The sequence below is a fragment of the Ambystoma mexicanum genome, chromosome 5p, assembly GCF_040938575.1.
Source record: "Ambystoma mexicanum isolate Mex_15411 chromosome 5p, UKY_AmexF1_1, whole genome shotgun sequence".
Classification (NCBI taxonomy): domain Eukaryota; kingdom Metazoa; phylum Chordata; class Amphibia; order Caudata; family Ambystomatidae; genus Ambystoma; species Ambystoma mexicanum.
The window spans coordinates 410,104,356-410,119,234 of NC_090930.1; the positions used below are offsets into that span (position 1 = coordinate 410,104,356).

Here is a 14,879-nt window from a genome sequence, read left to right on the forward strand (position 1 = left end):
TAACGGGAAAGACATATGCCTATTCACTCTGATACAGTGCACAGATTTTAGCATGTTGTGATGTGGTCTCTAGGTCCCAAGCCCAAGAATATTCAGAGTGGCCTGTTTTCGGTCACTTGGAGTTGATGAATCAGACATATGGGCAAGCCAAGAAATAAGCTATTATAGTCAATCTGGCACAAAACAAGGCATTTGCAGTATGCTTCCCTTTCTCTGTTCCTGAGAATATGTATGCGTGTACGTGTGATGAGTGAGTGATGTCATGTGTGGAAGTAGAAGGTCCCTGCCCCTGGCGTTCTACCAGTTACATCTGGTAGAGCTACATGGGTAGTGGGCACCCACGTAGCTCTACCAGTATAACAATGGGACAATTTGTATCAGCATGTGGAGGTGAAAGTGTGCCTTTCTGGTGATGTCCTGTGTATGGGAGAGTGAGCCATAAAATGAAAAACCCAGGTGATTTTGCAGCTGAAACAAGGATATGAGCAGTACAGATGGTGCCAAGCCAGGTGAAAGGAAGATCATGAAGGGTAGGCGATCCTCAGTTAATGATCTCCATCTTTAAAGATAGCAGAACCAGGTCGTCTGCTGATCATCTAGTCGTTAATGCTTCAGAAGCAGCAGGAGATCGGATTCAAGGCCAGAGAAGCATTGTCGAGCTTGTAGGTGATATGGGTGACATCAGCAGAAGAGAGCCAAAAAAGAAAGCAATGAGGTCGGCCATTGTCATGTGATATGTCTTTAAAAAGTCAAGGCTGAGAGAATTTGTTTGGAGAGATACTCCTCTGACCTCACATGTAATCCTTTGTCCAGACAAATGGAGGTGATCCTGTCGATCACCAGACCACTGAAGCCAAAGAAGACCATAGCCCATTTATATGGGTGCTATGGTTCACCATATTGAAGGCCACAGACAGAACAAATTGGATGAGGGCAGCTGGCGTGCATTACTCAAGGGAGTGCAAATGTTCGTTCCTCATGAATAGCAGTGCAGTTTCATTGCCCTGGTAGGGAAGAAACTGGACTAAATATTGGTGAGTAGTTTTCAGTTTGCTATAAAATATCCGCTATTGGGAGCCATTTTCCTAATGAATACACCCAAGAAGGGGTTGTGGCTACTAGTTGATAGCTTGGATTAAAGTGTTATTAGATGACTTCCATAGAAGGGAAGTGATGCACATTTTTAATGTTTCTGGGCAACATTAGGTACAGAGCAATATTTCAAAAAGTTTGCTAAGGAGACAATAGATTTTCCTTGACTGTATGTGGATGGCAGGAGTGATTGGACCGCAAAAGCTCTCATTTTCCAGGCTGTATGGAAGATCTCCAGTGGAGTCACATGGATTAAGGAGGTAAAAGAGGATCCAGGGGCAGGTGTTGGAAGTAGAGGCGAGGAGGAATGAAAGTGGAATTCAATGTTATTCTGGATTGACCTTGCTTTCTCTTGAAAGAAGGAAGACACGTTGCCTGCCCAGTCCTTGGAGTCCAAAGGGGAAGAGGAGATTTTACAGTGAAGAGTGAAATCCTTAAGGTTTCTGAACACTGTTGGACATATTAAAAGCCTGTATGAATTGATTGTGGAAGCACTTTCTTCTTCAGCCTAATATTACACTTTAACTTCCAAAGAGCGTGTCTTCTGCCCATTTCAACGCCCCGTCTTTACTCTTCAGGAGGACACATTTCAGGTCAAACCAGTGGTTACTCTTTTGTGTAGACTTTTTTCTTGATGATGGTGAGGGCAGTTAATCCAATGTTCCGGCAATTTCCTTATGCAGGCTGGAGAATACATCTTTAGGGAAGCCCATTGAAAAAGATGGTCCATCAAAGGTCTTTTGGGGCTAATCTGTACCTGTTGAGGTTCCTTGGTAAGATGAGAGATAGGGGCATTCCCAGCTCTAGACAGTTTAGTTTTGAAAAGGTGATGAGCTGACCAGAGCAAAGGTGCAACAACAATGTTGGCAAGTAGAAGAGCTCATCCCCTCACAGTGAGACAAGCCTCAAAGGAATGGCGCCTCCCCCCAACGTGAGAAAGAACAGATGGTCAGATGGTAATGGCCATAGTATCATAGATTTAAGGAATGCTCGATGGTGCCGTTTCTGTGGGAGTCCAACCAAATCTAAAAACCTTCCCTGAAGAGAAGCTTGTGGTCAGTGGATTGAGTATGGTAATGTCATTAGAAAAGCCATGTCGTCATCAAGGTGCCTATATTTGGTGACGAAAGTGAGGGGTGTGCGGGAGTCTAGAAGATATTTGCATACCCGGTTTTCAAAGGATGTTGTTTGCAAGGTGGTTCTCTTGTGGAGACAAGATTCTCTGTTGTGGAGACAAACTCCTGAGAGAGGGGGGCAACCCCTCCTCCCGACTTATTCAAATTATTTCTAACATGGATATTCTAGTCAGGTGGTAATAGTCCATCAATGATGGTGATATAGTTGTCCAAAATCATAATTTTAAAACCCCACAGAGGTCAATGGCCTTTATCTTTAAGGAGATCATGAATATCACCTGCATGTTTATTGGTAGTCCTGACGTTTAAGGTACCATGTGTTGCTGAAGGGACTTGCGGAGACGACGTTGATAAAAGACAAAGATGGCGGGCATTGTACATGTTTATTTCGGGTTCCAATCTTTGAATTAAAGATTACCGGATTCAAACAGTGGTGTGCTCTTTGTATGCCAATACATTTAGATCCCCTACTTCTCACAACCGGCTGCTGGGAAGTTTCGACAGCGTGTAAGACTGCAAAGCTCAGGCCATGTGTGAAAAGCAACATGTCTGTTACCTATTTCCTAGCGGACAGGTTTACAAATGTATCCGGAAATAAATAGACTAGGATTACACATCAGGATTCATTTTTTAAACATTTTCCTAGCAGGTGTGGAAGTGCAATCAGTAGGGTAGGATTTATAAATGTACCTTTTCACTGATCAATACAATACAATTATCCTTCATATTTGCGGATTACTTGTTAAATATACATATTCCTTGATGTTTGATATGATGTGCACATACATTTGAACAGACTTGGATACACAATCAATGTTATTTTATGACATGATTATACCAACCTTAAGAGTGACTGTAAACACTAATGTAGTGAAAACGATGGTTCCAAAGGTCCAGTTTCCAGATACCTGTGAAATGGAAGAAGGTCAATTAAGATGGTACGTAAGAAATTAAAACGCATGATAATTTGAAAGTGTTGTGAGAAATTTGTAAAGTGCTGTTCAAATGTGCCATCAAATTTAGAGCAAATTTTTCACTGGTGTTAATATTCCTTCCTGAAACCATTAGTTCTACTTTCCATGTTACACAGTCTGCCTTTTAGGTCCCATCTCGACCCATACGTTAAATCTAAAAATGTAGGGCTGTTGGACAGGAGACAGTGATACATTTTGAAAAACAAACCACTGCTGACAAAAGTGGTTTTCTTTATTAAACTACACTACTTAAAACTTACAAATCCTGCTCTATAGTATGCAGGATAATGTCTGAGCTGATAAGCTAATGGTAGAAATCTGTACATTAGGTGCCATAGATGGGAAAGATAACTGGGATGTTACATTCTCGGACAGTTAAGAGCCCCAAACTTTTCAGAAACTCTCCCAAATCAGAACGATACTTGATAAATATAAGCAGCTACCCTTCTCATCTTGATACATGCATCTTCATTTGTGGTTCAGATTCTATTCTTTTAAGGACTATGAGCAGGAGAGGTCACAACATCCACTATTGCATGCCAGGAGATTGACTCAGTCCTCTAACTTTAGGTATACACTGCTTTAAACTTCATAGCCACGGCATACCTGTGTTTGTGGTAGGTGCTACCCCCATGGTCAAACACAGCTGCACCATTTCTCGAAACTATATTCAGTAGCCACAATGACTGGGCTGCTGGCTTGGCAGAAGGATGGAGACACAAACACTGACACAATGCACAAGTGTATCTGAGGCTTCTTTATTGGCACAGTTGAGCTCCAGAAAGTTTCCACCAATAAGCAAATCAGAACATGGTTGATTGGGGCTGTTAAAGAGAATTCTCATAAATGTGCTCATTCCTCTCTACCTTAGAGACAGACCCCCAGCAACTTTGCCGGATTTTGAGGACTTGAATATTTAACCTGGAACGAGCAAGACCCTTTTTCCCCACTCGCTCATGTATTTTAATGTGATTTTTATCTCTGTGTTTCTTCTGCTTGTGGAGTCTGACAAACTCCACAGGCATCATCTTTTACATTGTGTGTCACAGCACCTTCAGTGCAGTAATAACTACTGTTTCCCAGAGCAGTAAAGTGAAATTGACTTTACTTAAATTTGTAACTTTCTAGACCCAGCACACACTATCTTACAATAGGGTGCTGGAGGAGTTACTTAGTATCCCCTTTGTCTAGATTCTGATGTAACATTTTTATGTTACCCTTTCCTCGATTAATGGCTGGTAGCAGTGGTTTACTTTTTACTACCATTGTGTGTTTTTACTCCGGGCTGCGTTCGCAGTCACGGTAAAGCACCCATGGGTGCCATTTTTGTCAAAATGGCCCGGTCTTCTTTTTTCACCATTTCTTTGTGGAAAGGTCCTTTTTGAGATTGATTCTGCGCGCCAAACCAGGTTTGGTCTCTTTGTACATTTTGGCGGGATTCACAAGGGAATCCTGCCTCTGGCTTTAGGGTGTCTGGCGGGGGCAGGAGGCAAGGGAGGTGCCCGAAACTCCCTGTGCTTAGTCTCCTAGGAGACAGGAAGGCACTCTTAGGTGATTGGCCAGCAAGGCAAGGACAGCCACCCTGCTAGGTGACTGACAGCTGGGCTGGAATGAATGGGAGAAACCTGCATAAAAGGCGAGGCTTTTTGGCTTGGAAGGCAGAGTCGACCACTGGACGAAGGAATCCGAAGAAGAACATGAAGAGGATTCCTGCTGCAACTCCTGGATCGTTGGTTTGCCCGGTGAAGCTCTGCTGCTGTGCTGAAACTCCAAATTCGTATCGAGAGAGAAGCCCCTGCAAGGACGACTTCTCCCTTTGCGTTGGTGGGACCAATCGTCTCCAAAGTAAGCCACCTGGACATCCTCTAGGAGCTGGTCGAAATTCCACTGCAGTTGCTGCTGGAACCGAATAGCCAGGGAGAGGAAACCAGATTGTGGGCGTTGCTTTTAAGCTGGCCGAGATCTCCAAGAAGATCCTCCGGACTCCCCGCAAGCAGTACTGACCAAGCCTGAGCCACTTCAACAGAGTGCGGACCCCAGATGCAAGGAAAGCCCACCCCGACAGCCAGAAACCACGGTGGTGCTATTTGTGGTAGACTCAAGGAGCTGAAACACCAAAGTGCCACTTGCCGGTAGTGGTCAGTGACCGTCCCATTGCAGTGCAGGAGCTCCCAGACGTCCTCCCCATTGTCCCCACGACTGAGCCCCAGGAACACCAGGATCTGTAGAGCTGTACAGGAACAGAAGTCACATGCTGCACTCTTCTTCAACCTAAAGGTAATGTAAAGTCTGAGATAACTTACCTCTTTTGTGCTGCCTTGCTGGTCCTCATTGGAGACTTGTCTCGGTTGCTCCTGTAGAGTTGCTTGCAGCTTCTCTACCTCACAAGCCTAATCATCGTGTGGCCCTACTTTGATTTCTTCTATTCTACAAAGACTTTTTAAACACTGTGAAAGATTTTCTACTTACCTGCAAGAAGTGCTTCAGTTCACCTTGACTTTTGCTAACTTAACATTGGTTTGCCTGGCTCCCTGAATGATTCTTCTCTCCCTTGCTTAAGTGTTTTGCCTTCCTTCCAGGAAAGGGTTAGACTTTGCATTGGGGGGTTATTTTTGAAAGTACTTACCTGCTTAAGCATAACTGTGTGAATACGTGTTTTATTCTGAACTCTCTTTTCTTGAACACTCCTCTGAAGGATATTCTAAATGCAACAGTGATAGATTAATGTCAACAGCACCCAAGTCACCTGAGGGTGTAGGTAGTGCCTGTATGCCATCTCAAATGCGTATTTACTGATTTAGAAAACTAAGAGTGTGTATTCTTGGAGTGTATTTGTGTGTTGATTTATATTGCTCCCTTCTGAAGAAGGCTTCTTCTAACTGACTGATAGATAAATTAATAATTGTTTAATCAAGAAACCTTTTGTGTAAGAGTTTATTTGAATACATGTCACTGTGAATCTCTGTCTAACTCCCCTACAGCTCACATTGACCACTCTTGAGAAAAGCCTGGATACTCGACAACTCTACCAACCTGTGTAGTACAGACTTATACCAAAGGTTGGGTTTCTATTGCCAGGAGGTCAGGGTTGTTGTAGTGCACCCAAAGGGTGCTGCATACAATCTTGCCTAACAGGGACGATAGAGAATAACAAATTACTTACCTCTCAGGAGTGTTGCTTCTGATGGATGTTCCTCCTATGACTTCCTCATCTTTGATATCGATCTCCCAGTGCAGCGGCTCTTTGGAAACATTTTCAGCGCAGAGGGCGCCACTTTACCATTCACATCCCTCCAACCACCCTCCTGCCCCATACACATCCATGCGCCCTTTGCTGGACAGGACGTTGGGCCATTATATATAGAGGCATTGTGACCTTAGTTGATCCCTTTTTCCCAAGCACTCTGGCCCTGAGGGACTGCAGAACCAAGATGCACTAGCTTGCCGACAAAAGTGGCAGGAAGGGAGGGCAATGAGGAATCCATTGAAGGAACATACATCAGAAAAAACATTAGCAAGAGGTAAGTAATTTGTTCTTCTAGTGGATTCCTTCCTCGCACAGAGTCCTCATTTTAGGCTCTGTGAGGGGTCAGAAAAGTAAGATGAACACTTGGGTAGAGTTTTCTCACAAGTCACCATTTTATTAAATGATCAGGGGTAAGGTAAACACCTATCTTTCCCTAACCTGACAAGGATTTTCCTACCTGACAAACTAAGGCTAAAGGAAAATGACCTAATGTCCAAAGATATCTGTCCCTCACATTAATACATACAACAAAATCATACAGGAATTGTTTGGCGATTTAAACCTGACAAACATGTAAATTTAAACACAAAAGATATAAACAGGAATTCTTGTGACCAGGGTTGCATCCCCTTCCTCTCGATCAATTCAGGATGGTTCAAACCAAAGTTCAATTTCAGGAAAGTTCACTAGCCAAGTTCCACTCCAGGTAGAATATATAAAAGTTATTTTCATTCAATATGTCCTTCACTTGGCATGTCAGTTCAAAAGGTGTTTTCACACTTGCAAACAATGTTAAAGCTTCCACAACCTTCTACTTGGTAAACCAAAAAGACTTTCTCTTCACACATCACATCAGAGGTCAAGGTAAATGTTCTTTGAAGATCAATCACTTATTATAAAAGCATATTTCTTCTTTAGAAACAACATCTTAGTCAGGATGGTTATACAGCAGTTCATCAAACACTGCAATGGATTTGCCACTTCTTTCCGCCACAACCTTCTGCCACATTCACAGTACTTCAAGTTATCTTCTTCCTGATCCACTCGCCCACCAGGACTAACCAATATTTGTCCCTTTCCTGGTTTACTCTCCTGCCAGGATAAAACTCCTACTACTACAACATGTACTCTGTGGTAAGGCTTGTTCCAAACTTTCCTCACTTCAATCCTCAATGGGGAACATTGAATCAACAACTGCTTCTTGATTTAGTCTTTTGACTTTCACCACACACAATTGGCTTACAGCTTCTTTCACAACCGTACTGTACAAAAGGACTATAGTTCTCACATTGGTCTGTTTGCCATGGGCAACGCAGGTCACACTTCTCTACCTATGGATCCTTTCTACAAGGAAGGCTTTTCTACTTCTGCAACCTTTTGGCAGTTGGCAAGGAGGTTTACAACTTCCTCCCTTGAGGTATCTTATTCTGGGACTATTGGGCTCCAATTGCCTTGGTGTCACTTCCAGCTTTCTTTGGCAATGCGGGCTATAATGTCCCCTTATTGGATATCCCTCTTTAGGATAGTTGTAGTCCTTTGGTTTTACTGTTACCCCTCTTTGGCTTGGGCAATGTGGGTTATAATATCTGGGTTTTTGGTAAGAACCCAGTTTACCTGGGCCCTGGAATACTGGAACTTGGTTGTGACCGCTCATCTTTGTGCTGAGCCCCCCCTACCCCCACCTTGGCCTGCCAGGTTACTCAACAAGAGCCCTTACTCAAGAGCTCACACCACAACAACATTACCACGTATAACATACATGCCCTGAAAATGTTTAAAGGTCTCACTCAGGTGTGTGTCATTACAATTAGATCGCTCACTACGGTTTAGCAACTCTGAATCCCTCTTCCTCGTCTCAGCACTAAGAGACTTGAATTCTTTAATGTTCTTGGAATTGTACGAAATGACCGAACCTAAAGTTCCGACCTATACAAAAAGGTTGTAAATGCATGCCACCAAAGGTTGGAACACCAAAAGTTCAAACCTTTGATGGCATGCATTTCAGGTTGGTAAAAAATAAAGAAAAAAAAAAAAGTATAGTGAGCAGGGGTTGCGGGAGGAAACCCCTACAGCAACCCAAAAAAAGAAAGAAAAGGACCCTGCGGCGCCGGGTTCCTGATCACAGAAGTGAAAGGGAACTGGTGCCGCAGGGACACAGCGCATCTTCAAAGGTAAGTAGGGTGTGTGTGGGGGTATTTTGGGGGGGGTGTTAGGGGTGTGGGTTTGTAGGGTTTTCAAGTATATGTTCGCATGGGAAATGTACAAACCTTTTGTGGTGCATACATTTCTCATGCAAACTTTTCCGTTGCTGACTTTTCCGCGATGGAAAAATCATGCAGATTCAATGTTCTTTTAACATCAGCATCCTTAACTTTACAATAAGCCACTAAGACTATGATCATTAATAGTTACCATCTTTCCTGACCAGAGTCTTCTCCCATGTGATCCTCCCACATAATACGACCCACAGGGTCAGGATCAGGTAGCAGCTGCCTTTCCCTGAACACAAGAGAAGGGGTCCAGCTCAGGGCCTGCGGGATGATCACTTCTGATTCATCAGAAACTCCCAAAGCAGAGCATAGACCTGGAAGAGGGAGGATAGCAAGGACACCATCTAAACCAGAAAACGTTCAAGGACAGCTGTGATGAATCCTATGGAATCCTCACAAATTCCCTACCTAAGGTTTCCTCTCAGGTGGCCAGGGAAAGGCAGACGTTTTCTGATCCTGACCCTGGGGACGGTGTAGGATCACATGGGAGGAGATGGACCCCAGGGCAATAGGAGGACTTTTTTTAGATGAGACACAGTATATGTCTTCATCAAATAAGGGAGCATCATTCATACCAACTCATGTAATGACAGGGGAGTTGCTAAGTCTGGAAAAGACCCGGGGCTAAGCTGATGTTGGAACTGTTGGGACTGGGGGCTAGCTAGTCTTTTGGCTGTAGCTCCTGAGATTCTATCCGGGGCTACAACCAAAAGACCAGGGGCTATAGCCCCGTTAGCCCCCCCCTAGCAACGCGCCTATGTAATGACATGTTGCCAAAGAAAGCCATTATTCCCTAAAGTCAATTGTCAAAATATGAATGAAGACAATTGTGATGCCGGAAATGCATTGGAGGGACAGGGCCTCCATGTCCTTGTCCTATAGTCCATCATGTGTGTTCTGTGTTATGTTCTGCACAGGAGTCCATGTGGGACTCCTGGCAATGCAGCTCTTCCTCTTTTTGGTTTGGTGAACAGACCCTTGGGATACCCGTATTGGCACCAATGGGTACAACCCTGTACCCCTAGTGTATGTTTTTGGGCACCTGTGTGTGGCCCACAGAGCAGGGTATGGGCTGGTGGCAGCTCCATGCTGAATCTGACAGGTGCTCTGAGTATCCTCCATTTTGGGATACCCAGGCCCTGCCAGTGGAATCAGTTGATTCCTGATAGGAAAAAAAATGGCCTTGTGGTCTCTTGCTTTCTATTGGTTGTTACATTTTTCTCCAAAGTCCCGGGAAGCCCTGACTCTGTCCCTCCCCCTGACTGACTGTGGGTGGAGGTTCCATATATGGTATTGTGGGGAAGTCCAGGCCAGACTGGCTGGAGCCTTCCCAGTGACTGTATGTTGTGGGTACACCCTTGGGGTGGGACCTGGTGAATGGAGTGTGTGACCAATATGCACTTCATGTTATGGGTGTCTGGTTTCTGGTATGTGACACAAAGACTGAGACAGCCCTGCCCGAAACTGGTATGAATGCAGTGTGGAGTGCTGAATGGCTGGGTACTTGTCCCAATACACATTTCTTCTGAGTGTCTGGAGGGGGGAGAATGCCCTGAATGCACTGTGAGCCTGATTGGCTACCTGCCTGCATGAATGGCCTTCTGGATGAATGGTTGCCTGAGTGTGACACAGCAGAGTGAATGAGAAACCAAACAGTATATCTGGGGACCTCTCACTGATGGAAATCGATCAGAAGCTGAAGTCAAAACTGATGCTTAATCTTGAAGCTGAGCCCGAAGAAGGAGGTAGACTGCTGTTACCTTCGACGCAATCTGAACGCTGAAAAACTGATCCAAGAGAGGACCTAGCTAGGAGACCTCTTCCTGAGCTACGAGGGACCATTGTGCACCTCTAACCTTCGCCAAAGCACCCTGGAAGCCAGCCTTCGGAAGACTGCCGACCGGAGACAGGGTCTGCCGCGGAATCTGAAGAGAAGCACCCGGACAGCCGTCCACTGTCAGCCTGGGTTCGCAGGTTTGCTATAACCGCTGAGAGCCCGTCGAAGCCGTGTTACCCAGAAGCAGGGACAGTTTGACGCTGTGCCACCGACAACCAACGCTCCACTGATTAAGACACTTGAATTCAAGGGCGCTCTCGCCAGCACCGCTGACCGCTTTGTCCTGCCGGAGAAAGTCGAGGCTGCCGACATGCTGAGCAGCATCCGCCGGTGGGTTTCCCACCACCCGAAGACCACAAAGACTCTGCCACTACATGCCCAGCCACCGGAGATTTGGGCGCTGTATGTACAATATTTGATCACAGCGGCTGAATAATCTATGAGGGGTGGAATTGCAGCAGAATTTTCGATTTGTGCAATGTATGTCATTGATAGGCATGCTGTAATGGGCCGGGTGGTTGGCGGTGGGGTCGGATGCCTTTTTGTTTTGTTTTTTTGTTTGCTGTTGCAAAATGAAAATAGAGACTAAAGGAAAAAACAATAGCATAGTGGATTAATACAGGCAATTGCAGAGACAGAATGAAGGTCAGTACACCATAGATCGAACGAGCAGCGAACACGGAATTTCAAGGACAAACACAGATGACTCACCAGGACTTTGGTGAGCACGGACACTCATCTTTGTGCATTTTTTCTTCTTCTTCCGTTTAGGGCGGGTACTTGCATGAATCGGAGTAAGGAGGAGCCTGCATAGCTGTTTCCAACCATCCTCCCTCCGTAGGATTGTACGGGCACAAAGTTCTGACGCTAGCCCTCCCTTGGTTGTGATCATTCGAGTTCTGCCCAACGATCATCCCCTGGGCTTCCCTAGTTTGGTAGGAATGGGAGAGGACCCCTAATCTTTGTTTCTTACCTTTGTTCTGGCATCCTTGAAACATGTTACCTACACATTGGCCAACTTTGTTTTCCACTTCTAAAACCTTCTGAATCCCTATAAAGTTTTCTACTTGGGACTTATAACTCTTAAAGGCACTAGGCCTACTCACTTCAGAAGGGAATGATTTTTGAAATGCTAAGCTAAGTGTTTCTTTTACGGTTTCAATACATACATAAATTTTCAATTGTTTCTGAACTACCGACCTGTTTTACTTACTTTGCTACACATCATTTGCTTAGGTTCCTAACTGAATAATTTTGACCATTTTAAATGCAAAGTGTTGCTGTTCTTCTCTAGTGTGAAACCACACGGTAAATGTATATATGTGTATACTAGTAGTGTGGTGGGAATGCTTACCTACTGGTTTTATTGTATTGCATAGAGAGTGTTCAGGCCTAATAAATAGTGCATTTTTGTACTCTTCTGTCTAATTGGTTTTATTTCAGGGCTCTGTGTGTGCATCATTGTATCATTTCACCGATTGGCTGTCTACATTTAAGAGTTTAGCTAGACCTAAGTGTCTTTTCCATGTACACTACAACAGGGTGGCCTCACATAATCATTCCTTAGAGCAGGTTCTGGAGAATCATCTTAACACTGGGCAATAGCCATTTTGACATGCAGTCCAAATAAGGTGCAACTTAATTTTGAGAATTACAACTTGCAAAGAGCTACAGACTGAGAAAGAGAGACAGCCTGTTGTGAGGTGTAGTGGGGAAGATAACACCACTGAGAACTGAAGCTAACATTAAATGGAGAGTCTTAATAATATTTAATAAGGAGCCAAACCTGACATCTTGATTGAAATATTGATAACAAATCTTTACAATTTAAAGAGTGACTCAGTTTCTTAATTATGTGTTGTGAGACAGGCATGGTATCGAGAGATGACACAACTAAAAGATAGTTCAAAAACCTTTATTTTACTGGTTAGGATGGTGTAACGCCTATTTTGCCCTAGCTCTAGAGTGGGACTGTCTCCTATCGCAAAGTAAACTAAGGGAAGTCTAAGTCCTTCAGTCCAAAACAAAATACTGGCCATGTCAAAACCTATGCTTGCTCTCACTTCTATCGAATAACAAAGTTTATGGGACTTGGTAAACTCAATAGTGTTCAAAGTAAAAATAGTTTTGCAATGGAGTTCTTCTGTAACTCCCTTCCGCAAGTACAAGGCACTCGGGATCACAATGTTGCACAGGCTTCTCAGGATGCACTTGTCAAAAGAGTTCACAGTACCTTATTTGGCTTCTCCAGGTTCCCTCTGCCCAGACAAAAAGCCCTTTGGTTTACACTCTTGAATGGGTTTCCCAGGCTTCCCTTGCCCACGCTTTGACTCAGGATTCTACAGAGTTCACTTTCAGGATACCAATGTTCAACTGGTTGAGTTCCACTTTCTTTAACACACATTTTATTTTTTTTAACTTGCTTAACCAAAAAATTCCATTTGCAAAATCATAACAGTTCGGGGTTCCCATCCCAATTCGCAAAATATCTCCTTTTTGCTTGTTTCACTTTAGTTTGTCAGGCAGTTCACTTGTTCAATGGGGCTCCCTTGGTCGTGGCGCAGTTGTCAGACCGCATGGTCCACCCACTACAGGTTGCGCCACCAGGTGCCTTAGGCTTTAGCTCTGTCCGCTTTTCCTCATGGTGGGATTTCTTCAGACATCCTGGATCAATCTCCTGCCTGGTTGCCACCCCAATGCTTATCCATCATGCTTTCTACTAATTATATCTTTTCCTTACTTTCCTTAGGGGTTTTGTGCCCACTTCACCTATTCGCGTGGCTCCCGCTTTTGTGATTTCTATTTTGCTCTCACTCTATGTCTGCGCACAGCTCACCTCTTTGCAGAAGGCTTTCTTGATTTATACAGAGGCTTGTCTTCATACACGCAACCTTGTATCAATGCTTTGTTCTCTTCATCATTCGCCAGTTTAATGCCACGTGTCTCTCTTCCTACGTGATGGACTGTATTCAACTCACCGGTTATGTTTTCTCAACTTCTTTATTAACATCCTTTCCGTCCTGAGGACAGGGTCTCACTGCCTGCCGCTCAGACACTCCTGGGGCACCTGTCCTGGCCCAGGGGAACGGGCACATTCTCGAATATAGTTCAAAAGGGATTAGCACACTTCCTGGCTCCCTTCCACTGATTTCTCTGGCTCGTAGGAGACACGGCTCCCTAGGCACGCTTCTCCTGACTGCCTCAGCTTGCAGACCCTCAGCGTTTCGCCATCCCGTTCTCCTCCAGCTGTTCCTGGCCATCCCTGACATCTCAGCTCTCCACCTAACTCGTTCACCTTGCTTTCTGACTGTGTCCATTGTATACTCTCCTGAGTTTGTAACAGGCTGCAGGTGGGCATGCTTGACTTTAATTGTGTGACATTGCCTGGCCTTGGTATTGGGACCTTCCATTGTGTATACTGGCGTGCCTCTGCTTGCATCTTCTTCGTCCCAGTACAATAGTGGTGTTTCACATAGGAAGTTTGTATTCTTCCTGGCTCCCTCTTCTTCGTCACAGTACTTGAATGGTATTTTGGGGAATGAAGAGGGTGTGACCTATAATATCTCATGAAGGCTGAAGGGTGGGGGCTAGGTAGGTCAATGTGAGAGAAGGGGGGATACCATGGCTCAGTTTTTGAGGGGTATTTATGATAGAAAGTTTGCATTATTTCTGGTTTTCTCTTCCCCACCTCAATGTTAGAGTGATGTTCAGGATGGTAAGGGTATGACCTGTTGAATCCTCTCCTTCTTATCTTATTATTATAACGATAGCAAGTGGCTGGTGGTTCTGGTCTTTTCATTCTTGTAGCCTCAGTAAACGAGGATAAAAGTGAAGGAAAGGATTGGGTTTCATAACATTCTATGAGGGTTGAGGGAGGGGAGGATAGGTCAGTGTCATAGTAAGAAAGGTTTTGCGGGGGCGCTGTCGAGCAGCCAAACAAGATGGCTGTTTAAACGAGGAGCTCCAGCCTCGCAGAATTCGAAAGTAATATAAATCCATTTATGCCAGTTTGTATCTGCGGTCCAAATTACGTGCAAAACCGGAGCACTGGTGCAGAGCGGCGAGCCTCCGAAAATCCATCTGGGCCCGTGACCAGTCTGCGGTGTGGTGAAGGGAAAGGCGGCATGGCGCACTGCTCGAAGGGCCACCCAGCGTCTATGCACGTCTGTGGGTTCTGCTGATACGCCCGCTCGAGATAACTTTGTGGCCCGGGAGGGCGGCGGATCTGACTTGGCCAAACCGGGCTCCATATATCCCGGAGGAGGGGTCCGCTCGCCGGCATGTCCGACCAAGCCCATCAGAGCTGGGGAGGTGGCGAGACCC

General features: G+C 44.9%; 1 protein-coding gene across 3 annotated transcripts in view; it reads right to left on the minus strand.

The window, feature by feature from the left end:
• ATP11C (ATPase phospholipid transporting 11C) overlaps positions 1-14,879 on the minus strand; it is a 1,508,462-nt gene that overhangs the window by 209,669 nt on the left and 1,283,914 nt on the right. For all 3 annotated transcript variants that reach the window (XM_069612799.1, XM_069612797.1, XM_069612798.1), the window contains exon 26: positions 3,071-3,136. In XM_069612799.1, the coding sequence (XP_069468900.1) occupies positions 3,071-3,136 (66 nt within the window). The remainder of the gene's footprint in view (positions 1-3,070; positions 3,137-14,879) is intronic.